The 27,856-nt window shown below is 29.3% G+C and overlaps 1 protein-coding gene across 1 annotated transcript; it reads left to right on the top strand.

Moving 5' to 3' along the window:
* Positions 1-636: 636 nt before the first annotated feature.
* LOC107457331 (two pore potassium channel protein sup-9-like) lies at positions 637-27,664 on the top strand. The gene is made up of 2 exons (XM_016075473.4): positions 637-1,293; positions 26,575-27,664. Exons 1-2 carry the CDS (start codon positions 1,011-1,013, stop codon positions 27,384-27,386), a joined length of 1,095 nt encoding a protein of 364 aa, XP_015930959.1. The 5' UTR covers positions 637-1,010; the 3' UTR covers positions 27,387-27,664.
* Positions 27,665-27,856: the final 192 nt, after the last annotated feature.

The following is a 27,856-nucleotide window of genomic DNA, read 5'->3' as shown; positions in this document are numbered from 1 at the left end:
TATAAACGGAAGATAGCTCAGATTAATATTATTATGTATTCTTCAGCCGAATATAAATATTCAAGAAATAACAAATATGGTCTAAATTATTTTATTGGTTAATAAATTAATTGGAGAAACTTTATTAATAAAAAAGAAAGACGTTTAAATGCTTGTTTGTTTCCCGGGTGGTCCTCCGTTCTTGTTGAGTAAAATGAAAGAGAGGATAGCGCATGCGTGGTTCTCTCAATGGGGGAGCATATTGGTCTAATCGATAGATAGACCTAAACATCACTAGACGACCTGAAAGCAGATCGGCATAAAAGACGGCTAGAGATTTTCTATGTGCCGATCTGGAGTCGGTATAAAATGAAGACATTTGACAAATTATTTAATGTATTATTTACTTCTTTTATTTTTGCATAACACCTCTTATACAATATGGTGAAGACGTCATTAGTCCATCTTAGAAATGCCATGAATTAGAAGATAAAAAATGAAATATCAACCGGCATCTGAAAGCTCAATTTGAATTTGAAATCGTGCCTCAAATTGTTAGTGAATATAATTTAGTAGGAGTGGAAGATGAAAATCAAATTAAATCCAAACCAGAAAATTTGAGGTGATTTAACTTCAAGTAAGCTTTATTACTCAGTGTTTTTTTTTTTTTTTTTTTTTTTTTTTTTGTCTATAATTAAGGAGTTTGATGTAAGTGGGTTTCTTTTGAAAATAAATATGGATTCAACCAACTGAAAAGTTTGACGGATCATGGAAAAAAGATTTTTCAAGTGTTTGCAAAACAAGGAATGGGAAACGTAAGATCTGACATTTCGGTAAAGTTCATTATGTGTGTTGTACATTGAAATAATCTTCAACAAAGTCGATGCCGGTTGGAGTGTAATACTTACACTTTTGTAGTAGTACGAAATTTGTGATATAGATGCCTTCCTATCTGTTTGTTTTGTTGGTAAAAATAATTCGCTTCACTACGATCGTCATACAGGGGGTGAGTATCCCTGTACTTTGGAGGAATGAAGAAACAAAACGTGCGAACTTTGTCCTTGATCGTATGCACGTTTACATATCTTCTTGTTGGAGCTGCTATATTTGATGCTTTTGAATCAGATAATGAGCATAAACAAAGGGAAGCGTTGCAATATGTGGAAAACCTCCTAATTACAAAATATAATGTATCCCAAGAAGATTATAGAATTTGGACTACTATAGTTATTAAGAGTGTTCCTCATAAATCCGGCATTCAGTGGAAGTTTGCCGGATCTTTTTATTTTGCTACAACAGTTCTCACGACCATAGGTTTGTTATTTTTTATTTATTTATTTTCTTAATTTAATTTATTACCTGAAAGATTCAAAGTGAACTTGTTATTTAAAATATTTTTGCATGTTGGAACATAAATCATTCCAAGTTGTTCTTAGATAAGTAAATTTTTAAGACAATTTATTATTATTTTGGAAGAAATAGAAAATGGTTGAAATTGTTATGATTGATTTAGCATCTTTTTTAATTTACAAAAACGTGAGCGATATTGTAGTTAAAGTGCTTACAATATTCAGAAACGCCAACTTGCTCCGGACATCAAATAAATATTTTAGAGTGGTTGTTTATTGATGTGTGATTTTTGGTTTAAAAAATTCAAGATATTAGGTTTTTATCTACCACTTTTTGTAAATAATTCAAAATCTTATATAATTCGCCACTTAGTTTTAGTTAATTCGTGCTATACCGTTTAAAAGGTAAGAAAAATTTGTCAAATATTTGCCATTTTTATTCGTAGTTGTTTGCCGTTTTTGAAATAATTATAGCTCATCCGGAGCAGTTGGCATCTCTGAATGTTTTCATTTTAAGCACTTTGAAAAGAATTAAATATTAAAAATTCTTTCTATTTATCAGATTTATATAGTATTCCTGAATATATTCTGAAAGGCTTAGAACTTTAGTTATTATATTAAAACAAGATAACGACACAAACAAAAGATATTTGAGCAAATATTTTAGACAACATTAAGATCTTGGTATTTTTTTATTTGTGCTTTATGTATATATGTTTCAATATTATCTCAACAAAAATATGAGCGTCACTTATCCCATTTTTTATTTAATTTTTTGCCTTTTATTTTACTTTCTATTTGATACTTTTCAACAAAAAGATGACTATTGTCCCCCCCCCTTTATTTTTTATGTTACTTGCTATTTGATACTTTTCAGCAGAAAAATAACTACTGCTTTCCTCATTTATTTTGGGCTTTTTATGTTACCATCTGTTTGATACTTTTCAGCAGAAAGATAACTGTTGCTTCACACGTTTTCCATTTTTTTATTCTACATTACTTTTTGTTTGATACTTTTCAGCAGAAAAATGATTATTGCTTCCCATCTTTTTTGTACTTTTTTATGTTATCTTCTGTTTGATATTTCTCAGCAGAAAGGTAACTATTGCTTATCGCGTTTTTTCATTTTATTTTTGTTTCCTATGTTATTGTCTGTTTGATACTTTCAAGCAGAAAGATAATTATTGCGTTACACTTTTTCTATTTGTTCTTTCTATAATTTATTTTTGTTTGATACATTTCATTAGAAAAATTATTATTGCTTACCGCATTTTTGTGTGCTTTTTATGTTATCTTCTGCTTGATATTTCTCAACAGAAAGATAACTATTGCTTATCTAGTTTTTCTATTTTATTTTTGTTTCCCATGTTATTGTCTGTTTGAAATTTCAAGCAGAGAAAAAACTATTGCTTCGCCTATTCTTTATTTTACTTGTGCTTCTTAAATTGTGCTTTGTTTGTTATTACGAAGCAGAAGGATAACAATTACTTCACATTTTTTAAAAAAAACTATATTTGTGCTTTCAATAATTCTTTTATTCAGATTTTCAGCAGAAGGATAATCATTTCTTCTCTTATTATCTCTTTTATCTATTTCAATTTGTGCTTCTTATATTAGTTTTTGTTTGGATATGCTCCAGTACAAGGATAACTATTATTCTAACTATACTTATTCTATATTTTCTTTACGTGGTATTTGTTCTGAATATTTACCTCCGCTCTTTATACTCTATTATATTTAACGACTTGTTTGTCATTTTCTTTGTTAAAGTCAGAATTGATAATATATTTTACTGTTTACATTATACTTTTTCAACAGTTGTTTATTATTATTATATACGTCTGCCTACATGAGTTTTTTTAAAATTAATTTATGTTAAATTTTTTCTTTACTAGTTTTTCTTTATTTCTAAAGGCGGGGTATACATGAAAACACAAACTGAGAAAGAAGAAACAGCAAAACACAAATAATTCTTTCATTATCAACAGCAGAATATGTTGGCATTTCTTCTTTATAAGTTCTTGCTTATGTATAAGCATTTGAAGAAATAATCGAGGCGTTTTAACTAAAAAGAAATTTTTTTATACGTATTAAAAACTAAAATATGTGTAAAATACAAGTTATAAATATTGATGAAATGTTATTTCTAACTTATTGTCCATTTATTTCGAGTTTTCTTACCTTTTAGAATTTTCCATTATACTAACTATCTTAATTAATTATCATACCTTTTGTCATACTCATTGTGTATGACATGAACAAATTATTTTTCCAACTTAATAGAGATGTAATAGAATAATACTTATTATTTAAATTTATTAAATAAAATAATTCTCGATAATATAAATAATAAAGAATAAAAATTATTCTTGATAATATAAATAAGAACGAATTAAAATACATAACTAATTAAAATAAATAACTAATTAAAATAAATAACTAATTAAAATAAATAACTAATTAAAATAAATAACTAATTAAAATAAATAACTAATTAAAATAAATAACTAAAAAGAAAATATTATGTAACAAGTAGGAAAAAAGTTGGCTAGTGTGGACAGCATTTATAATTTCGCCAAAAAAATAAAAAAAATTTAAAAACATAAAAATAAAACGTATTAATAATTTTTTTAACGCCATCTAGTACTTTTTTCAACAAATTTCGATGATACATAAGCTAATTTGGATGTTTACTTTTATTTATTCACATTATCCGCATGCTATGAGGCTTGTGAGGACAGGTCTTAAAACTACTTGTAATTATTAAATCTTTTTTTTAAACTAAAAGGAATTAAAATTAAAATGGAGCTAATTTTCGCTTAAAAACTAAAAACGCAGTTTTTAGTATATAATCTTAGCAATCTTAACTATCATCAATGTTAAAACCTAATAAAAACATAGATGTTAACTACTCCTGTTTTAACAAGTATGTTTCGCTTTACTATTCATTTTTGAAATAATTTGATTTATTACGATTTTGCCACCTTGATGAATAAAGAATTTAAAAAACATACACTGTCAGGAATTTTCATTGTAAAATTACGGTAAAATAACCGGCAGCAGTTTGTCCATCCAATTGACCGTAAAGTTTACGGCGAAGAACATTTTTTGCCTTTACGGTTTACGAACACAAAACTATACGGTTTTTAACCATTTACTACCAGCATGGTTTCAAAGCCATAAAAAAAGAAATTTAAGTGGAAATTGAAGCTAAGAGTTTTATGGTGCTGCCATCAAAGTGTGAGTCTCGTATTCTAATGGTCAGGTTCGCAAATTGGGGAGTGCACAAGACACTAGAAACTGTTTATGTGTTGAAGAAAATGGAGGAAATATTGTGTTGTCAACTCTTTGACTCGAACCCCCGTTCTGTCGGTCATGATATAGACAGATTAGCTCTCTAAGCTGTAACCTGAACCCAACTGCAAGGAACAAAGTTACTTCATTAGGTGAACCTAGTTGGTGCGATACAATTCTAGTTGTTAATAAACAGTTTTTCTCACAGTTAACAGTTTGAATACCATCTTATTTATAGTTATTTGACTGTTTTGTTTGATTATGGTAAAATAATAATTAAATAAATTGTTATTTATCCATTTTTTCCAAAAAAATTCAAACCATCCATAAGACCTGACAACAGTGCCGTGATGTTCTATAGTGAAGACAAAATTAAACAAATTTTGCTATCTTTAATTGTTATTACGCAACCATATTGAATCATCGCTAGAATCTACAACTTTCGCAACGGTAACTATGAAAATTTTGTATAGGATACCTAGAGTTCTTAGAAATAGTCAGTTCTGAGAAAAGTTAGAGCATACTTCGATCATTTGATGCTTTTTATGTCCACCACTATATGTTACTTTTTAAAAAATAAATATGTATCTATATGAAATGTGCTTAACCAGACCTGTAAACGTTAAAGTGTTATTTCAAGAAAAAGGAAAATCTTGCTAGAATTAAGTAAATGTAGTCATTTGTTTGATTAAACTCATTATTAGTTCATTACAAAAAGGTAAATCAAAAGCATTAAGATATGAACTTAGGATATTCAAGTATAACATAATAATTTCTATTGTAAGAAAATGAGGACTAAAATTGAAAATTAAGATGTTTTTCACTATGAGAACTTTATTTTTTTGATTTGCTGATTAATTATCAAAAGTTTTATCATGCAACTATATCTGTAAGCTCAACACAAGCTTATCATTTTGACAAAACTTTCATAGCAATTTAGCATTTTCTATTTTTTTATTTTATGTTTAAATTCAGACACAAAATTATGCATAATACTATAGAGAATCAGAACGATAATTATATTCACGAAATAAGTGTAAAATTAAGAATTAAAAGTAAAATACAAATTTTTTTTTAAAAAATCAAACATTTATTTATATTTCTTATTTTTTTGGAATTTACAGCTAAATGAGATGAATAATAATTTTCTTTTAAAATCTTTCGAAATATAATAACTGCATTATCCGAGCATTAAGGTCTGAATTGATGTAATTTACTTCAATTATGACAAAATCCTTTCACCATAAAGTTACTTTTATCATTTATTATACCTTTTAAAAGTGAATATTTAGTCTTTATTTTGAAAAAAATTATGAAACAAAACATAAATTTAAACTTAAAGGGCGCAACATATAATAAAAAGTATATAATTTTAAATTTTAATGTGTGTGTGGGGGGTTGGTAGTTTTTTTCTTTTTTCATTTCTTTCATTCGCGAAAATTATCTCCACAATTAATAAATGATCTACAGCTATCAATGAAAAAAATATATCACCCTAAGTAACTTACGTTCTAATGATCGGATTTTACGCATTTTCAACTGATCTTAATGGTTGAATGGTGATCTTAATGGCTTAATGGTGATCTGAAATATATGACAATTAATTAGTGTATAGTTATTAAGCTTCGGGATCAGACACAAAAACGTACGAAAAAAACAACCCTTTTTTTGCGGTTTTGTTTTTGTGCTTTTGTTTATTAAAATATAGGGTGTAACCGTAATCTGGAAAATATGCATAAATAAAACAGGAGAGTGATAGAAGCCTTGGGTGTTTTCATGTAACTTCATTCTTTACAGGGTTGAAAAAAAGAACCGGCTTTTATTAAAGTAAAAAAAAAAATTCTATTGGCTTTTTAATATCTTATCATTAAAAATTAACATACACGAATTTAAATTAATTTTTATCAATGACTATTTCGTAAAATACTGTAAGTAAAATATGTTGCATTAATTTTACTTTGCGTTAATGGCACTTATTTCATGAATAGATATAATTTTGTTAATTTTAATGATGTAATTGCAGCTCCATATTTGCCTCAAAACCAGGCATTTTTTTCCGAAATTGTTCTAAGCCTATGTCGTAATTCATCCTAAATTTGCTTTAAATTGATTCAGAATAATTATTTTTTAAAATCGTACTAAATCTTTAAATAAATTATGCATTTCCGATAAAACTGTACAATTTGTTCTAAATAATTATTATATTTTGTTTAAAAAAATGTGTAATTAGTAATTTTATTTTATTTTAAAACGGCGTTGAACAGCCAAACCGATTTTGAGTTTACGAATTCCAATATTCAACTCAGTAGCCTCGTAACTTTGAACCCAATCCAAAAGACAAGGGAACTCCTGGATCAAATATTGGAAGAAATCTGGACTTTTTGATGGAACTAACCCGCATTTGCGTTACATGGAGAAGAAAACCACGAAAGCCTCCCGCATTTAGTCTGGCGGCAAGGGGACTGTAATTCATGATCCATCTACCACTTGGGATATTTTACATATGTGCAAGCTGGGTGCGGAATTCGTATTGCCCAGCCATTGCTGGGATTCGAACCCGGATCCCCACATTGGGACGCAAGCACACTATACTTTCACACGGCTTGATAACTAGTAATTATAGTTAGTTTTGTATTATTCATAAACTTATGCTGCATTCAGGGCTAGCGAAAGAGACGGGCAAGGCGGGTGATTGCTCGCCGGTGCCCCCCTAAACCGGAGCACCAGGTAAGGGGGGCGCCGAACGAGGCTCGGATTTAATGTTCTCAATTTTTTAATTTTCTCCTTTCTTTTTTGCTAATATTCTTTGTTTGAAAAGTATATTAGTAGGTTTTTATTTTTTTAATTATATATTCGTGGAATTACTTTCTATAAGGGTGAAGTTCAATAAGTAAAAGTTTTACATTGAATATAAAGAGTTCTGCACTTTCCAAAGGGTGAGACAGCGATGCCTACTCGCTCCGGACTTCTGATATATATATATTTTTAGTGGTAGTCATTGAATGTATGTTTCTTGGTTTAGTAAATTCGATTTATAGAGTTTTTACCAACCACTACTTTTAAATAATTCAAAGGCTTTTCTAAAACGTTACTTTGTTAGAATTGTGTCACGTTGAACCTTTCGAAACTTTGTCAAAAATATACGAAAATTTACAAATTTTAATTTATATTTCTCTACCGTTTAGCATTAGTAAATTTGATTTATAGGATTTTTACCAACCACTACTTTTAAATAATTCAAAGGCTTTTCTAAAACGTTACTTTGTTAGAATTGTGTCACGTTGAACCTTTCGAAACTTTGTCAAAAATATACGAAAATTTACAAATTTTAATTTATATTTCTCTACCGTTTAGCATTAGTAAATTTGATTTATAGGATTTTTACCAACCACTACTTTTAAATAATTCAAAGGCTTTTCTGAAGCGTCACTTCGCCAAAGTTGTGCCGTATTAAATCTTTCGAAACTTTGCCCAAAATAACCGAAAATTTGCAAATTTGAATTTATATTTCTCGACCGTTTTTTAAAATATTTTGATGAATCTGAAGCAGTTGGCATTTGTGGGTGCGGAGCTGTGAGTTTCACGCAATATTCTCAAGGAATAAATGCTAGACGAAAACCGGGAGGTAGGGTATTTAGAGAATCACCTTGAATCACCAATTCATTCATTCTTTTAATTTAGTGTGTTATATTTTGCTAATTTTATGAAAACATGGGAAATTTTTCTATAAATAAAACAATACTTTGGACTGTAGGTTCACAATCAAAACATTTTTTTTTGTATTACTTTTATTTTTTAATCAAAGATAAAAAATAAAATAAATAAATAAATAAATAAAAGAATGACTTTTTTTAACGCTATGTCTCGATGTGTCATTCATTATTTTATGATATCGGATCTTTTCTGCTGGATTTTTTGTTAAAAAATAATTTCCCTTTTTGTAACACATTTTAAAAAATGAATGTTTGTAATTCTATCAATTGTTTGATGGCATTCGAAGACGACAATTTTTCCTTTTTTAACTGCAAAATAATTGATTTTGAAGTGTCAATAAAATTGTTTGTTTACTACTACTATAACACAAAAAAGTTGATTTTAATGTTCATGCTTATATATTTGCATGTTATATGAGACTATTATCAGTAAAAATATTACCTGCAGTAAATGTTTAATAACTAACGCTTTTCTTTTTTATTCTTGAATGCGTTAATTGTTGTTTATCTGGTTTTTATGTTTCCTAAATGAACATTTAATGTTGATATCGAAAAAAAGTAGATATAGAATAAAAAAGGCGATTTTCTACAGCGTTATGATTTCACCGAAGAAACAATGCAAGTTAATTATTTTTTTTTTTTTTTAATAAAAGGAAAAAACTTTCTTTTTTACGAAGTTGAGTTTGAAGGGCGCCGTTTTCAGAATCGCCCGGAGCTCGGAAACGTCTTCCTCCGACACTAGCTTCATTAAAAAACTTGATATCTTAAGTGTAGTTATAAGCAGTTCAATATTACTGATCTTAACGCTTCCAGGGTAAAACTGCTGTCACTAACGGTTTCGAAAGTGCGCAGTCACAGCTCCAAATTGTTCCTAACATACAATTACCAATTGAATCTATGTAGAAATTAACTAACAATTTTATAAATTTTTTATGTTATTATAGTTTTTCAAAAGTATTCAAATAAAATTTATTTCTAATAAAAGCTGGCTTTTTTATTTCAGCTGGTCTTTTTTAGGTAGTTAACAAAAAAAAGAAAGAAAAAAAAACGATCGGATTTTTTTAGCCTGGCTAAAAAACAGTAACCCTATTTTTTTTATTTACCTGTTTTTTTTATCTATTTACCATATCTCCTGCAATTATAAAGCGAATCAAAATATTTTTGGAAGCAATCGTAAAGCTCATTCACTGTAATATTAAATGACAAAACGGCTAAATTCGATCAAAACCGGGTTTATATTTTCTGAGTTATAAAGTTTTAATGAAGAAGAATTTTCAAATTTTCCTTTATCCTGAATTATTCAGCTCATTTTGAACACTTAAAAACACGCAGTTTATCATTGATATTTGAGCAAAAACGCAAAAAGGGAAATTAACATTAATATAATCCAACCTCTCTCCAGCTACCTTATTTTCTAGATTGCAGCTATTTCCCTTAATATAAAAATCAAATTTCAAATCAGGTAGAAAAAAAAAGAGTGCCTATTCAAGTAAAACAAATTTTAGTATCTTATTCCTAGCTTAATCAATAGTTAGTCGTACGTAATTAGTATATTTTAAGTCAACCCTTTTACCTAAATTAATTTTTAGTGCATGAAAATCCGATCATTAGAGCAAAAGTTATTCATGGCGATATTTTTATTTCTTTTCTCACTGTGGCATTCAAAATAATAAACTCGGCTTAAGGATTTTAAGGTGCAAAATGAATTTGGAAAAAAATGTGAAGTTTAATAAGCACATACATTTTCTTCCTCTTAAAGGTTTAAAATCGATAGTTTTTTTTTTTGCAAGTAATTTTGAGCATTAAGCAATGCTTTTCAATTTTACATATTAAAACCTTTACAGTGTTTTGAATAAAGGGCAAATTTGCGAGAAGTAACACTTAAAGTAAATACTTTGAAGTAAAAATGCAGCTCTTACAACCTTAATAAAAGAAATTAAAGAAATTATTTTTAAAAAGGAAATATTAAATGCTAAAACAGTTTATAATTGCAATCTTGTTTAAATAATAATATTAATTCTTACTCTATTGAAAAATTTGTTTTTAAATGAATACACTGAGAAAAAAATATGGTCAAAACTACCTGAATATCAACAAAAAACACAACACTGTTTTCATTTAATAAAAAAAAATCGTCATTAGCACAAAGTCGTTAACTCTTGCTGAGTCAGTGTTCTCAATAAGTTTATTATACCGATATCTGATTTCGAAACGAAATCAGATATCGATATAAAATGAAAAAAAATAAATAATAAAGTTGCTAACTTATAAATGATTAAATCCACATCAAGCGTGTTCACACTAGTCCCACGAAGACATTTCATAATGTCTAATACTAAATAATTTAAACTATACAGAGCAAAAAATAATATAAAAATAGGTAAAAAACAGTATAAATTATTACATACTAACCTTCAGATGAAACTCCGAAAATAAAATATGCTAATAAAAGTGTTGAGAGAAAATTACTTTTGCACCTAAATTCCAATCTTTTAATTATTTCTACTAAAGTATTCATGGTGTGATTATGCAACTGCACATAGAAGTGTACTCCAGTATAACCAATTTTCGATATCTCAAAAAGGAGATTTGACCAATAAAAAAAATTATTCAAGATGTCCATATTAACCCCCTCTCTTTTATAATTTATAGTAAAACCTAATTTTATAATTATAAGTACAAGTGTTAAAGTGAAATGCTCAAATTTTATTAGACGGCTAAATTAACGAATCACTCGCTTAAGATATACACTACTAAATTACATAATTACGAATATAATACTAATTTTTATAAACTAATTCCGTTAAGAATGGATATTCTAACCAACCCTTAAATATCACTATATATAGATTTCAAGGTTCTGTATAAAACTATAAAGAATAAGATGAATTTAATTGATTTTTAAAAAAAGTAAAAGGTAATAAACTTTTAACTTTCTGGTACTATACAAAGGTACGTATAAGAGTACAAAGGTATTACTATAATTATATACCGCTATATCTGGTACTATAATTTAAAAGAATATAATTTTACATCGCAAAATGCATAATTTAAGTGAAATCGGTCAAATAGTTCCCGAGAGAAAAAAATTTGAAAAAAATTGTATTTTCAAGATTCAATTTCTCATTAACTATTAGACCAATTTCGCTCACATTTTGTATTTTGCCATGTAAAATTACATTCTTTAAAATAATGTAAAATTTTTTTTACTAACATTTAAACATTTTTTTACTATTATTAAATAGATAATAAAAAATAATAATTACTTATTAAAAGTTATTTTTTACACGCAAAAACAAATTTTAAAATTGTGTGGGAAAAGATTTCAATTGTCTTGAAGCATTCTCGAGATGTGCCGAAATACGCATAAAGTAAAATTAACATTAAGGGGTACAAACTTTGAAACGCCCTCCAGACCAAAGCGCTCTCGAAATATGCCGAAATACACATAAAGTAAAATTAACATTAAGGGGTCCAAACTTTGAAACGCCCTCCTGACCAAAGCGTTCTCGAGATATGCCGAAATACGCATAAAGTAAAATTAACATTAAGGGGTCCAAACTTTGAAACGCCTTCCTGACTAAAGCGTTCTCGAGACATGCCGAAATACGCATAAAGTAAAATTAACATTGAGGGGTCCAAACTTTGAAACGTCCTCCTGACCAAACTATTAAAAATATATTTCTCAGATTGCAGTTAGTCGAATTTGGGGGTGAAAAATCCAAATCCGTCTAAAAACAGGTATATTTATTCAAAAAAAAGAACGCTTTTATGTCTGATTTCGTAACTTAAAATATCGTCTGCACTAATTAATTAACGCATTTGAGGTCACCCCATGGAATCATTAAAATTGAGTTCTGGAACGTGAAGATCGGATCCTTCGATCAAAAGTTATTCAGGATCTTCACCGTTATTCACCATACACTTTTCTTTATGACTTGAAATGCATGCATAAATTATGTTAATTAAAAGTAGATTGTTAAATAATCAAAGTTATTAATTGGACGGAAAACTATATTTTCTCTTAATGAATGCATCATTAGTTTCAAAGATTTAATTTTATCTGCTTCGAAAGCATCGAGGAATTTTATAAAGATGTCACCCATTGTTTTAGCTACTTGAAAGATGTTAAAAGACAATGTTGCTATTTTTTTAAAAATCTGAGTTTTAAGGGTCTTCTTTAGAGAAAAAAGGGAGTTCCTCTTCCATCATCTTGAATTATGGAAAATTATATGAACTCAATTTATTGACTTATTAAATAACCAATTAATATTTTCAAATACTTTTTTTTTCATTTTATTTATTAAAATGTGGTAAGCTGAATCTAGTTATCAAATTTTAAATTTTAGTTTAGTCAAAAATGTAAAACTTTAAACAATATATTTAAAAATATTAATTAGTTATTTAATTAATCAAAATAACTATTTAAATAACTAATTAATATTTTTAAGTACTTTTGACCCATTTTATTCTTTGAAATACTTTCGATTGAATTTAGTTGTTAAACATTAAATTTTGGTTTTTAAGTACTTTTCGAACTTGAACTTTAAGAAACTTAAAACTTTTCTTAAATACTAATAACTTTAAAATTCGAAATTTAATAACTAGGTTCAGTAAATGAATTGTTTCTATAAATGAAATAAACAAGCATTATGCTAAAAAATATTAATTATTTATTTTAGAAATAAAAATAACTAATCGAATAAAAAGTTAATATTTTATAACATATTTTGTATCACATTTTATTCCTTGAAATGTATTCAGTTAAACCCAGTTATCAAATTTTAAATATTAGGTTTGTGAGCATTTTTTTAAAATTTATCTTTAAAAAACTTTGAATTTTTGTAAAAATGCTAACACCCTTAAAATTTTAAATTCTGTAACTAGATTCAGTAACTGATTTATTTCAATAATAGAAATTAAATAAGAAAATAAACTAATACTGATTTCGGTTTTAATAATCATTGAGCCAAAGATTATTTTCCTTGATAATTTAGTTTTAATGAAAAATATATATCTCTTTTTGATAATTATATTACTGAATACAATAATAGTAGTAATTATTATAAAATTCATTATTTTGTGATTACTATTAGTGTTGAGTAAATTTCAATAAAATGGTAAGTAAGTTTTTTGAAGTTACTATTATTGAAAAATAAGTTTTACTATTAATAAGTTTAATTTGTTCTTACTGTTACACAATATGATTTTTAAATTGTCTGACCGAAATAAGATAATGCCAACGTACTCACATTAATTGGCTCACATTTTATTTTACTGAAATTAAAAAGCAATTTAAGAAGTGTTCTCTAATCATCACTCTTATTGTATATTTTTTAGAATATTTTTAAAGAGTAAGTAGTTTGAAATCGCAATGAAGTCTAAGAGGAAATTAAATTTTGGTACTATCAATGTTTATTTTTCTAATAGGTTTAAAAGTCTCAATTTCTAGAAAATTGTTTAATTTGTATTAACTCAATTACTAAGCATTTATATTCTAAGTTTGCTTAACAAAGTTTTCATTAAATTGTCCTAATTTGGCAAAATTGGACTTTATATTGGTAAAGTTTTGACAAAATTCTTTGTTAAATGGTAGTAATTTTAATAAAATTGTACTTAAAATTAAACAATCTTGAGAAAGAATTTGTACCATTTTTCACAGAATTGTACCAAAATAAAGGTGAAAGGAAAGAAAACACTTAAAACTGAATATTTCTGAAGTTTTTTTTTCTTTTTTATTGATAAATGGAGTGTATGCTTGAAACATCGATCGTATTTATTTTTAGACATCACTTTGAAAATAAGAAAACGCTTTTTAAGCAGCACGACAGCTTGAAATTTAAAAATGAAAATAAAATAAAAATTCAGGACAAATTTCTAAACATTCAAAGTCATTAAGAAAAACTGAAGAAACATTTACAAACTGCAGAAATTTTTAACGTGTTTACTTCAAAATCTCATTTTAATTCTGTTTATTAAATGACAAAAGGAAGTGATAAAATCTTGCAAAACAATAAACAGCATGAAACAGCATTAGAGTCAAATCTATGTCTTAACAACAGTATCGAGTACTCCAGTATTTTTTCACCTAGGTGTCTCCTCACAAAAGTCTTCATGCACAAATAAATAAATAAATAAAATAAAATAAATGCAATAAAGAAATAAAATAAAGTAATTACAATTAGTAAGTAAATAAATAAAATAAAATAAATACAATAAATAAATAAATAATGAATACAAAAAATAAATAAATAAATAAATAAAATAAATACAATTAAATAAGTACAATAAAATAAATGCAATAAAGAAATAAATAAGTAAAATAAAATAAATGCAATAAATAAAGTAAAATAAATACAATAAATAAATAAATAAAATAAGTACAATAAAGTAAATACAATAAAGAAATAAATAAGTAAAATAAAATAAATGCAATAAAGTAATAAATAAATAAAATAAAATAAATACAATAAAGAAGTAAATAAATAAAATAAAATAAATACAATAAAGAAGTAAATAAGTAAAATAAAATAAATACAATAAAGAAAGAAATAAAATTAAGAAATAGATTAAATAAATAAATAAATAGAATTTTAAAAAATCAGCCTAAAGGACTTTTGCTCGATGCAATGCTCGAAAACATCACAAAAAAACTGTATTTTTTAACCTTTCATTTCTCAAAAACTAGTCAAACAATTTCGTTCAAATTATGTAATTAGTCATTTAAAATTCTATATTTTGAAATAGTGTAAAAATCTGTGTACCTTATAATTAAAAACATTTTCGAGCAATACTGAATTAAAAAAACATAATTTTTAAGCGCCTGTTGTTTTAGGAGTCAAGTAGGGATGGATACTTGATATTTTTGATTTTGTTGAAATTTATAGGATATGTTCTTCAGGTAAAATTATAAGACGCGTGCTTTCTTATTTTTGCGAGAAAAAAATTTTTTCACGAAGTTATGGGGATCAAACTTCCTGATGCTCTCGCTTTGTGAAAGTACTGCCACTTGAAAAACACATCTATTTTCAAGTAGCAGTACTTTTTGCAAAACAAGTTGATCACGGCACTGACAGTTATTTTATGTTCTCCTACGTTCCCACTAACTGTTAAGACGTAAACACTTTCGTGGACTAAGTTCAAAGTCTTAAATCTTAAGGATTTTGCAGGATTAATCAAATGAAGTTAAAATCAATTTATTATTAACAGTTTCAGAAATATTTGATACCTTGTTTTTTGAATTTATTAACTGTTTCGAAGTAACTTCCTTTACTAGCCTCAGAGTAGGGCTAATAGTAAAGACAGGAAAAAAATATAGAAAGAATATAGAATATAGATATAGAATAAAGAATATAGACATTGGACGGAAAATAAAAATCAATTACTCATCACAGCTAAATTTATCTTATGTACCTTTTACTTTTGTGTGTGTGTGCATTAGAACAAATAGCTTTACAACTTCTATAGGTTCTTTTTTCATATTACTCTGTACATAATTGTATAAGAACTCGCATACATAATTGCATAAAAACTCGTATACTTATTTTAAATATTTATGAAGATACGAAATTTTTATTAAAAGAATAATTTTCTTTATCTTGCGTTTCTTTTATTTATAAATTTGAAAATATTTAATAAATTTAAACAACATTTTTGAAATAATTTATAACAAAATTCCCATTTTAAAATTTGAAAAACAATTCGATTTAAATTGCGCAAGATATATAAGTAGTATTGAAGTAGTGTTTTCATACTGCACTTGCTTTTAAATACCTTGTTGTGAATCATATTTAGTAACTAATGAAAATAATTCGATAGTGAAAATTTAAAAAGTTTCAAACAACTTTCAAAGTATATTTTGTACTTTTTAAAAGAAAGCTCTAAATGATAAGGGAGGTTTACACAAATTTTATTTTGTAACCAATAAACAAGTTATTGTGGGGGTAAATTTTGACGGTCAAAGTCTAAGAAAATAGCTTTTTTTTCGAAGATATGACCTTTAACCTTTAATATAAAAGTCCACCGAGAGAATAAATGTCTTATTAGTTTGTGTGAACGTAGTAGAATATAAAATAATGGTCAGAGTCATGATTCACTGATTTCACAAAAAATATTTTCAGTTGTAAATCGATATATTTTTCTCAAAATTTCAGAGGATATTGAAGTTTTGACTCCCCCCCCCCACCCATAAAAAATTTTTCCTCAAGAAAATAGTTTTTTTCACAAAAATAAAAAAAAATTTATAAAGATCATATCTATACGTAAGATTTAATCTTTATATAGAAATACATGAAAACGCAGTAACATTGTATATTTATTCACAATAGTGCGCATTAATTACATTTTTTATAAAAATTGTTGAAATTGTTAAAAGTTGTTAATGCTCGTGAACTAATTATCTGATTTATTTGAATGAAAGATTCTTATACTTGGTAATTAAAAAAAGACAGTAATTAAAAAATTATTAAAATATTTACTAAGCATTAATTTGTTTTCAGAGTACTGCGTTCGGGTAAACAAAGTTTATATGAAAAATTATTAATTTGCACAATTATACCCGAAGATGGTAAGAAAATTAAAGTAAAGAAGGTAAAAATATTTTCAAGGAAGTCGCACTACTTCATTCTATACCACATTAATATTGCAAAATTGAAAGTCGTTTTTCAGTCAATTTTCCAAAGATGCATTATTTCTAGAAATCATTAATATTGGTGTTTTTTGAAATTCAAAAATGTTTTATTTAACCTTTTCACTGAAATTTACAGTTTATTATCATTGATAGTACCTAATATACAGTAATAAAATGTTCTCAATTTAAAAGAAAGGGGGAAAAAAAGCCTGCAAATCTGACCCCAAAGTACACAAAACACTATCTAGCAAACCCCAAAATGCTAACGGCAAATCGATACCCAATGAGTTTTTCATCCTTTTTCCACTCCTTCAAAATATAAACAAAAACCGAGAGCGCAGTAATTCACGAACCTAATTCCCTAATCTTCACGATAAAGAAGATTGTTTACTTGTTGTTGTTTACTTGCTTAAATACTCCGGATCAAAAAAATTGCCGGGTACCGAAAGCGCATGTTGAATGTTAATGCTGGTGAGATATTATTCAAAAATATAATGAACTTCAATCCCCATTTAATACCGTTGAAAAATTGAAAAAGAACGTTCCAAATTGAAGTAACGGCCGTATAATGCGCTGGATACTCGCATAATATATGATACCGTGAACCATGAAGCAAGAATCACGTCATCCCGATTTTGAAGAGGTTAAAAAATCTTTTTAACAAAAAAAAAAGACTTACTCTTATATAAAAAAAATGAAAAAACCAGTTAAACATTTCAAGCATATCTCAGATATCTAACTTTGTGCCATGACAAAAAAAAGAAGGAAAAAAAAAAGGTCCTGGTTGCAATGAAAATTGCCCTGTGACTGTAGCTAACCGTTACCCAAAATTAAGTATTTAAAACCGTTTAGAACATAGGTATGAATTAAGTTCTGCAGCAAAGTTTGTCTCCTTAAAGTAGTAAAGTTGTTACAAATTTTGAAAATAATTTTTAGTCATTAATTAGTTATTAATTAATTTAAAAAAAGTAGTTGTAAAAAAAAGACTTAATCTTAGATTAAAAAAATGAAAAAACAACTAAACATTTCAAGCGTATCTCAGTTGTTGTTGTTCATTTACGTCGCACTAGAGCTGCACAATGGGCTATTGGCAACGGTCTGGGAAACATCCCTGAGGATGATCCGAAGACATGCCATCACAATTTTGATCCTCTGCAGTGGGGATGGCACCCCCGCTTCGGTAACCCGACGACCTGCACGCGAAGTCGAGCACTTTACGGTAGAACAGTTTAACGAGGACCAATACCCCACACCCTCGGTCCCTACGCAGGCTGATCCAAGTGGTCACCCACCCGCACACTGACCGTAGCCAGTGATGCTTGACTTCGGTGATCTGCTGGGAACCGTGTCTTAACGATCAGTTCACTGATTACACAAAATTACAAGGCTACGGAGTTGAACATTAATAGTTAAACATTAGAGTGAAACATGAAAAAAAACTTCAATTGGATTTCATGCAAAACCTAAAATAAACTTTTTTCAGATATCTTTAGTACTTAGATGTGCACTGCCATGCAATTGAAAATTAAATGTTAACAACAACAACAAAATTCAAAATTGAGATTTTTATATATTTGGCATCTTTATTCTTATTTCATTGAGGTTTTTATATTATTGGCATCTTAATATCTATATATTGCAAAATAATAATAAATAAATTTTGTTTTATTAGTTTTTGAATATTAATTTTACCGTTCATAGCGTTAGCTATAGGAGGAAAAAGTTTATCAAGCCACTTTTTTCGGAATCTATCGTGAAGCACTTAGTTGGTTTTTCAATGGAACCGCTGTATAGATGTAGGAGAAATTTTAAAGACAATATTTGACGTGTTTGTGCCTAAGAACTTTAATGATGTGAAACATTTTGAACTTCAATGATACAAACCTCATTAAAGTAAATATATTCCCTCCCTTTATTCCCTGTACTCCCTTCCCTATGAACCACGTGATCAATTAAATCTATTTAAGGAAAAATGAAATAATAGACCTCTTTGCTCCAAAGTGTAAAGTGTTTTCTGTTCATCTGTCATCCTATATGCTTGCTTCTTCTTTAAGGGAGAGTCGGGTAGCCCCGCCCACTTAAGGAGTATTGCTTATATTTCTGTATAATATCGAGTAATAATCAATATTTTTTATGTTTCTATTGTTTTATCATCTAATTAAATAATGCAAAAAGAATAAACCAAAAAAAGATTAGTTTAACTTAAAAAAGTAGACATTTAAAAAAACAAGTTTTTCAGCTCTTTTCAAAACGCGTCGGGTAGCCCCGCCCAGTTACAAAAATTTTGTTTTCTGACTGTTTTTTCAGGTGTAAATGAAAATGACCAATGTATTGACAACAGATAAACCTCATTTATCATTTTTATCACAAAATTATTTTATTTATTACATATTTATATACTTTTAGTGAATTCTATCATTTAATGACAACAAATATCATACTTTTTATTATTATTATTAATGTATATTAATATACACTCATGTCCATAAATTAAGGATAATGAAGTTCAGGCACAGAAAGAGACAGAAGCCAAACAAATTTGACTTATTTGTAAAGTCTATGTATTAAACAAAAGGTAAAGAGCAAAAAAGATGCTATATGTTTGACATAATTAATAAAAATTGCGATTTTTACTCCCTGGAGCAAATTTCAAAAAAAAAACCTATTTACAAAAAACAGTATAACATGGTTAGTATGATGGTTAGTATGGAGTATGTCTCCCGGACGATGGAGAAACAAGGGAAAAGGCCGTACAACGTCTAGGCATGTTGAGTATCAAATTATCAATCTGATCTTGGAGAATATTACACCACTCACCAAGCAATGACCTCCGAAAGTCCGGTAGACAGGTGGAGGGGGTTGACGGGCTGCAATTCGTCGGCCAAGCATATCCCACACATGCTCTATTGGATTCAAGTCCGGTGAGTATGCTGGCCAATCCATACGGGTGATATCCTCCGATTGAAGGCATTCGTCTACAATGTTTGCACGGTGAGGACGGGCGTTGTCGTCCATAAACAGAAATTCAGCACCCATGGAGCCCCAAAACAAACGTACATGTTGTTCCAGAATGACATCCCTATACATGCGGCCTGTCATCGTTACACTCTGAACATGCAAGTCTGTTCTGGAACCAAGAATAATTCCTCCCCAAACGAGCCATCCTGCACCGCCGTAACGGTGTAGTTCAATGGTGTTGTCTTGGTGTTAACGGGTACCTGGCGCTCTCCATATGAAAGTCCGTCGAGAATCAGACTGCAAACTGAACCTGGACTCGTCGGAAAACATCACACAAGACCACTGTTGCGGTGTCCACAATGCATGCCCTCTACTCCAGGCTAGTCGCAGGCGACAGTGAGTTACGGTAAGTGGAACACATCTGACAGGTCTACGAGCATATAGAACAATGTGCCCTAAGCGTCAGTACACGGTCTGCCTTGAAACTGTCGTACTGGTAGCTGAAGAGAGCTAACGAGACAGATCTGATGCTGTGCTCCGTCTGTTTCTTTTGGCAGTAACTGCCAAATACCGGTCTTCATTCGGCGTTGTAACTCGGGGGCGAACTGTGCTGTAACGTCTACTCACATGACCATCATCTTGGAATCGTAGCCAAAGCCTGGAGATGACACTCTGGGTGATTCCAAGTTCCTCGGATACTTCCAGCTGGGTACGTCCACATTCCAGTCGTCCGATGATTCTGCCACGTAAAAAATCATCCAAATGCTTCCTTTGTGCCACAACTATACGGTTATTGCACTGAAAGGCTTTTAAAGCGCTTGTGAACAATTTTACTTCCTTGCCACCATTCCTTATATACCCCTTTCTTACACTCTCGTCATTGTGACGTACTACCAGCGTCATTTAGTGGCTTCCTGTAATTTGCATATTCTTCTTCAGGATGTGTGTGATAATTCCTACAGGTGAAATTTTAATTTTAGAGTTTGATTTCCATGTGATTCTAAATTATCCTTAATTTATGAACATGAGTGTATTATAATATTAATATATATTATAATATTAATATATATTATAATATTAATATATATTATAATATTAATATATATTATAATATTAATATATATTTATATTAAATATTTAAAGAAAATAATTTAATTTAAGTAACAATAATTAATAACACTAGCTGTTTTTCAATATAAACTTATTTGGTTGATCTCTTCTTATAAACTCGTTTTAATTTGCATTTTTAAATATATAAATTCATGTTTCATATAATATTAAAACATATATTTGTTGTTAAAAATGCATATAACATTCAAATTTGAGGCAATAAAATAATAATCTTTGCAACCGTACATTTATCGACGAAATAAAATTGGGCGGTGATAACCGACATTCATGTGAGCGGGGCTACCCGAAATCCAATGTTTTTGTAAATTTGTAATTACTCGAACAATTTTTCACATATAAACTTCTTTCTTTGTGCAAATTAAACTTAAGACTACATACTTTAATGCTGTACGTATAGAAAAAATTATTTTTTTAGTATTAAAATGAAGTTTAATCGAAGCATTCAACCAATTTTTCTTAATTTCATGACTACTCTATTCAACATATTTTCAAAACTATTGTTTACCACGTTACCAGCTGCATAAATACTTGAAACTTTGAAAATAATCTTTTTTTAATACAACAATTAATGTTTGATGGCCCATTGACTTGAGAAAATTTTCTATACATAAGAAATTGACAGTGGACGGGGGTACCCGACACTCCCCTATATTTGTCTTCCTCACAATGTACGACATATCTCTAAATATACTTCTTTTACATTTAGATGTTTACTTGAACATCGTTACATCTGTTACTCTATTTTGTTTTGATAATCTCTATTTTGCGAGACTTATTGTACTTTCATAGTGCATGCCCGGTCATGCTTTTCATCTGTATCGATATCATAAACGCTTTGTAGATTAAGATATTTATAACTATTTAATTTCTACAGATCCATTTGTTTTAACTGTTAAATTTTTCTTACCATTTGTAAATACGGTCAAACCCCGCTATAGCGAACATGGTTTATAGTGAACTTCCGGATATAGTGAGCGAAATGTTCGCTCCCGAGCCTTACTATACACATATAATATTATTTTTTGTGGATATAGTGAAATTATGAACTTTTTTCTGTCTTCGACTGATTTTTTTTCATCATTTTTTGGTAATTTTGAAATTTTTACATAAAATACATATACCGATTTTAAAACCATCTATTTGCACGCAAGACGAAGAGTAATAAAAAAAAAATTAACACATTTTTTGTTACTACATATTGATTTTTAGTCATTTTTGCATTTCTTTTTATTGGTCATTCATTTAAATAATGTGTAATAAAAGGGAGCAGTTCAGAAAAATTAGTTAAAATTGTTTACAGTACGGATATAGCGAACTCTCGGTTATAGTGAACCGAAATTTTGGTCCCTTGAAAGTTCTCTATAACGGGGTTTGACTGTATTCGCCTCCAACGTGTTTGGAATTCTGTAATCTTTCGGTTTTAATGCATCTAATCTAAACCTTTGAACGGTTTAGAGTAAGTAAGTAAAGAAAGTGTAAGGATTATTTATTTTTTTTGATTAATTTATTTAATAAAGGTCAAAAGTTAGTTGAATTTTAGGGCATATAAATTTTTAAAACATTTTATAACAAATTTTTATATTGATTTTCGTGACAAAATACGAATTTTGCAAAAAATCGGTTGAATTGTTGCTGTTGTCGTCGTAGGCCATTAAGACAAAAGGGTGCTATTGTTCTTATTTTCCAGTGGCACCATCTATGATCAGGAACACAACTTCAGCCGCACACACGTCACAGCCCGTTGATAGGGTGGACCCATTCATACATCCATTTACAGATCATAATTTTGACCTGAACGAGAGAACGATCAATCTCCCACTAAGTACCCCCTGAGATATAATTTGTTATAGGAACATGGAGGGCTTTGCGTAACCCGACAGATTTAACGTGCACCAGTCACCATTTACTACAAGGGGAGTCTTAGTCCGACTGAATTTGAACTCTCGTTCTCACGAACGCGAGTCCAGCGCCCTGCCAACCAGGCTATCCTGGGCCATCATTTGAATTGTTTTTGACAAATGAGAATTTAAAAATAAGATTTTTTTTTATATCTTATAACTCAAGAATCATTCTTTTTTCGTTGAAAGTTACATAGTTTAAAATGGTATAAAAATTTGTATACCTCTAACAATTCAAACTTTTTTCTACTACAATTTAAAAATATATATATATAAATAATACTAAGAATTCACGCGATCGCCTAATTTAGTCAAAACAGTTATCTTAAGAACAACGAAGCAGACAGTTATCGATTGATGTTTCCAATCCCAGCTCTCATCACGTGAGTCAAAATAATGTCACGTTTTCTCATTATTTCTTTTTTTAGATACTTTCTCCCTTCAGTTTTTATTCAACGATGAAATTTCAGGTGAGGATCATTAAACCTTGTTTTTCATCTGACTTAGAATGATTTTCTAAGTTTCTTTTGTCATATCAAATTATGTCCTTTAAATCAACCTTTCAACCTTTTACACTTAGGGGAACTCTTTGAACTTACCGTTTTCTTACAGGAGAAAAAACAGAAGAACACAGAAGTAATAGGATATCAAAGAGCAAAAGTAATAAGATATCAAAGCTTTATCCTACACAAATGTATAAAATTAGCGTTGCATCTTTATTTTATCACAATGCAAACATCTTAATAGGATAATAAATAGAAAGGTAGCTAAAGTTTGTTTTGTTTTCTGAAATATATTCTATGAATAATAAGCAAAGAGCAACAATATTTTAAATTGTAACAAAGTAATAAACTGAAATTTTTTTATTGAAATGCAGTAATTGCTTTGGATTTCAAGATATTTTTATATACGAAATAATTGCTGAAATCAGCAACCTAACGCAAGGTTGCCTAAAATAATTGTAAAATATTTTATTGAGTGGCAGAGAATTAAAAACTGAAGCTTACAGAATTTTTGGTAATTTTGCCAACATTTTAAAATCAGGGTTTCTAACTTTCTACATTTTTTTGAAAAAATTTATTCCAGTGGTAGCTAACTTTATGTTTCAATGTATTATTTTAGCCATTTAAATTGTTCCTCCACACATCTACAAATAAATGGTTTAAAAGTTCATATGCAACGACACTTTGTTCTAGTTCCTTCGTGATAAGGCTTTAAAAATGTAGGTAAAATTACAAAAAATTCTGAAGGCTTTTGTATTTAAATGACAACCGCTCTGTAAATTATTTTGTAAAAAGCGCAGTAGTTGTCATGACAGGCCTGTGAAAGCCCTGCCACGAGAAAGTGACTTTTTATATAAGCTCTCGAATAATTTACAAGTAGTGGTGTGAAAAATAAGTTTAACTCTAATTTAGAAAAGAAAGAATAATACATTAAAGCACAAACTTATCTACCACAAGAATAAAATTTTCAAAACGTGTAGAAAGTTGGCAGGTTTGCAAATGTCATCCTATCTTTTCGTATTTGTTTTTCCCTCCGCTTACAAAGAGGAGGATTTTCGCATACATAAGTTATAACTCATGACATTAAATATCTAACAGTTTAATACTTTCTTTTATTCATAAAATATTTAATTATTTTAAAAGCAAACTGCTAGGCCGGGATAGCTTGGTTGGCTGGCCGGCCGAAGAAAATCCAGTCAGCCGGTAGAAAAAGTGACTGATGCACACTAAATCTGTCGAGTCACAAAGTCCTCCATGTTCCCTTAACAGATTATACCTCTGGGGTACTGAATTGGAGATTAATTCTCTTGTTCAGGTCAAAATTACGATCTGTGGGTAAATGAATGAATGGATGTATAAATAGGTCCGTGCTAAAAACGGGTGTGAGTTTCAGAAGTCGAATTTTTGACCATATATGGCACTGAAAACAAGAACAATCTCACCTCTCTCCTTAATGGCCTACAACAGAAACAAGAGCAACAGCAAACTGCTCTTCAGAATTCAATCTTAAATTAAAAGTTCAACTCCTTGATAAAGCAAATAGTGATCACTTGTTAAAGTCCCAGGGACCGCCAAAGTTCCACAAAATACAAGTTTAAGATCTCTGCTTTTTTGGACCGAAAGTTATATCAATACATTTTGAAAATTTCGGAAATTTCTTGGGCTACACATGAGCTAAATAATATAAAGGAGGGAGGAACAAAAGGAGGCTAGTCACAAAAAAAAATCGAAAGCTGAGAGTAGGGTATTTTTGAACTGGAATTTGTGATCCTTACCTTATGCTGTTACTTAAAATCAAGCGTCCGAAAAAATCAAAACTTTTACATACCCCATCGGACTTGTTAGTCTATTCATTTGTGACTATTCATTTGAAAAAAAACTTAGAATCTGTCTTACCAGAAAGACAAAACAATTTCATTTTGAATTATAAACTTTACTTAAATCATCCATACTGACACTCTTCCTTTTGCTTTAACATTCAATGTAAGCGTTTTGTCATTTTTTTATGCACAGAGATTTGGGGAAAGTTTTTACTGATAGAAATAAGGGTAGGGTATGAGGGTATTTTTGGTCAAATATTCCATATAAATATATCATGTTAATTTTGGTAATAAGTTCGGCCGGCATGTAAGGTTAAAAAATACATCCGAATTTTTACATATCCTAGGCATATCGGGTAAATTTTTCTTTTCAAATCCTGTTCAAAACTTCAAAAAAAAATTTCGTTTTTTCTATTTTGGTACTTTAACGAAACGATAGCGTATGTAAAAATCTAATTTTATTTGTCCTCGTTGGTAAAAGTTTTTAGACATAATAAAACATTATAAGGCATGCAAGAAATTCAGTAGCCTTTTTCAGTTTTATATCTTGCTCACTTTGTTTCACAACCAAAATGAGTTAAAATAGGCTGTAAAAATATCCTGCTTTATACAAAATGTGTTGATAATTAAAAGAGGAATATCAGAGTTTGGTATCATTAGATAAAATTTCAAATTATCAAACAAGCTTATTTTTACTTTATCTGCATGTATTTGTAAAGATAACTCTATTTTAAATGATTTTTACGCCATCTTCAATTTCTTAATAACAGTACCATCTACGAATCGAACTGCAGCAACTTACAATCAAATCGATCTGTTCTTTTTTTAAAAAAATCAAAATCTGCAATGTATAAAATAGATATTACTGTTTAATATTTTTAAACCATCCTGATCCATCCCGGCGTGAGTTTGGTATCATAGGCTGCAAGATTTGTCACTTTGGCATATTTAAATATTTGACTCGACGCATAGTTCTTGAAATATTTGACCATTTTCATACATTTTGAACAAACTGTAAGGATATGCCTAAGCTAATGTCACTTTACTTACCTGTCTACGCTCTATCCCCTGAACCAATACGGCTCTGTCCTAGAAATTGTCATTTATTTGACCCCTTGAATACGAACCACTACAAACAATTTATGTTTATGCAGACTGTTTTTCTTCCAATCCAAAACTCATTTACATTTGATACATTTATATTTTGATACATTATTGAACAAATTTTACGCATAGTTTCCTGCATGTGTGCTTGCATAGTAAACTTTGTAATTTATTAATATAATCTTATTCTTTTCAGGTTATGGTCATTCTACTCCTGCAACCTGGGGAGGCAAAACCTTTTGCATGTTTTACGCTCTTGCCGGCATCCCTTTAGGATTGGTCATGTTCCAAAGTATTGGTGAAAGATTAAACACATTTGTGGCTTACCTTCTTAAACACGGTAAACGTTGTTTAAAAATGAAAAATACTGAGGTATCAGAGACCAATTTAATTTGTTTCGTTTCTATTCTTTCAACTGTCGTTATGACTACTGGTGCCGCAGCATTCTCTAAATATGAGCGCTGGGATTATTTTGATGCCTTTTATTATTGTTTTATAACATTAACCACCATAGGGTTCGGGGATTATGTTGCATTACAAAAAGAGAGCGCCTTGCAAAGCAAACCTGAATATGTGGCCTTTAGTCTAGTGTTTATTCTTTTTGGACTATCGGTTGTTTCAGCTGCCATGAACTTACTTGTTTTACGTTTTATGACGATGAACACTGAAGACGAACGGAGAGACGAAGCAGAAGCTCAGTCTGCTGCGCAAGAAGCTGTTCGACTCGAAGGTGACGTCATAACAGCCAATGGATCTATTATATCGGGACATGATCCAAATATGTCATCCGATGTGGATGAAATAGCTTCAGTGTGTTCTTGTACTTGTTACGGGCACAAACGGACGCAAAGGAACTTTCGTAGTACCAATAAAATCCATTTGTTACCAATCAGTACTATTAGTGATGAAACGCGTGCAATTACTGAACAACCACAAGAAGAAAGCCTATTTCATCCTGCATTATATTTTCCTTACGATGACATAAGAAATAAGCGTGCCTCAATATGATTTTATGCTTCAGCTCAGAATGTTCACCCTCCAATCCTCTTTAATGGAAGAGCTAACTATAAGAAGACCAAACTTTTAGATATTTTAATGTTTACAATGTAGGGTCCACTGTTTGGAACTATTTTTCTATTTCATTATCAGTTACTATGCACTTTTGAAAAGGTACAAATTCTCTTTTCAAAGAGAATATCGTCCAGAGAATCTTTTCTTTCGATATCCAAAGCTGTTGGATAACATGTGCTTCCCACCGTATATTGCGGAAAATATATCGCCTCCACTCACACACAATGCACTTTTGTACAAATTTGCTTTCTCGGCAGAATGTTTTCAAAAAAGCTTTAAAGGGCACTCACAGTGTAAAATCATATTTTGGAAACGTTATTTATTTATTTATAAAATACAGTAAACCATCAGCGACGTGCAAAGGGATGTCGGAGCAAAATCCTCGATTAGATTCCTCCAAAAAGAGA

The sequence above is a fragment of the Parasteatoda tepidariorum genome, chromosome 12 (assembly GCF_982258835.1).
Source record: "Parasteatoda tepidariorum strain Cologne lab strain chromosome 12, Ptep-v5.0, whole genome shotgun sequence".
NCBI classification, from domain to species: Eukaryota; Metazoa; Arthropoda; class Arachnida; order Araneae; family Theridiidae; genus Parasteatoda; species Parasteatoda tepidariorum.
Note: the sequence above shows the minus strand (reverse complement) of the source record. Positions and strands in the feature narration are given on the sequence as shown.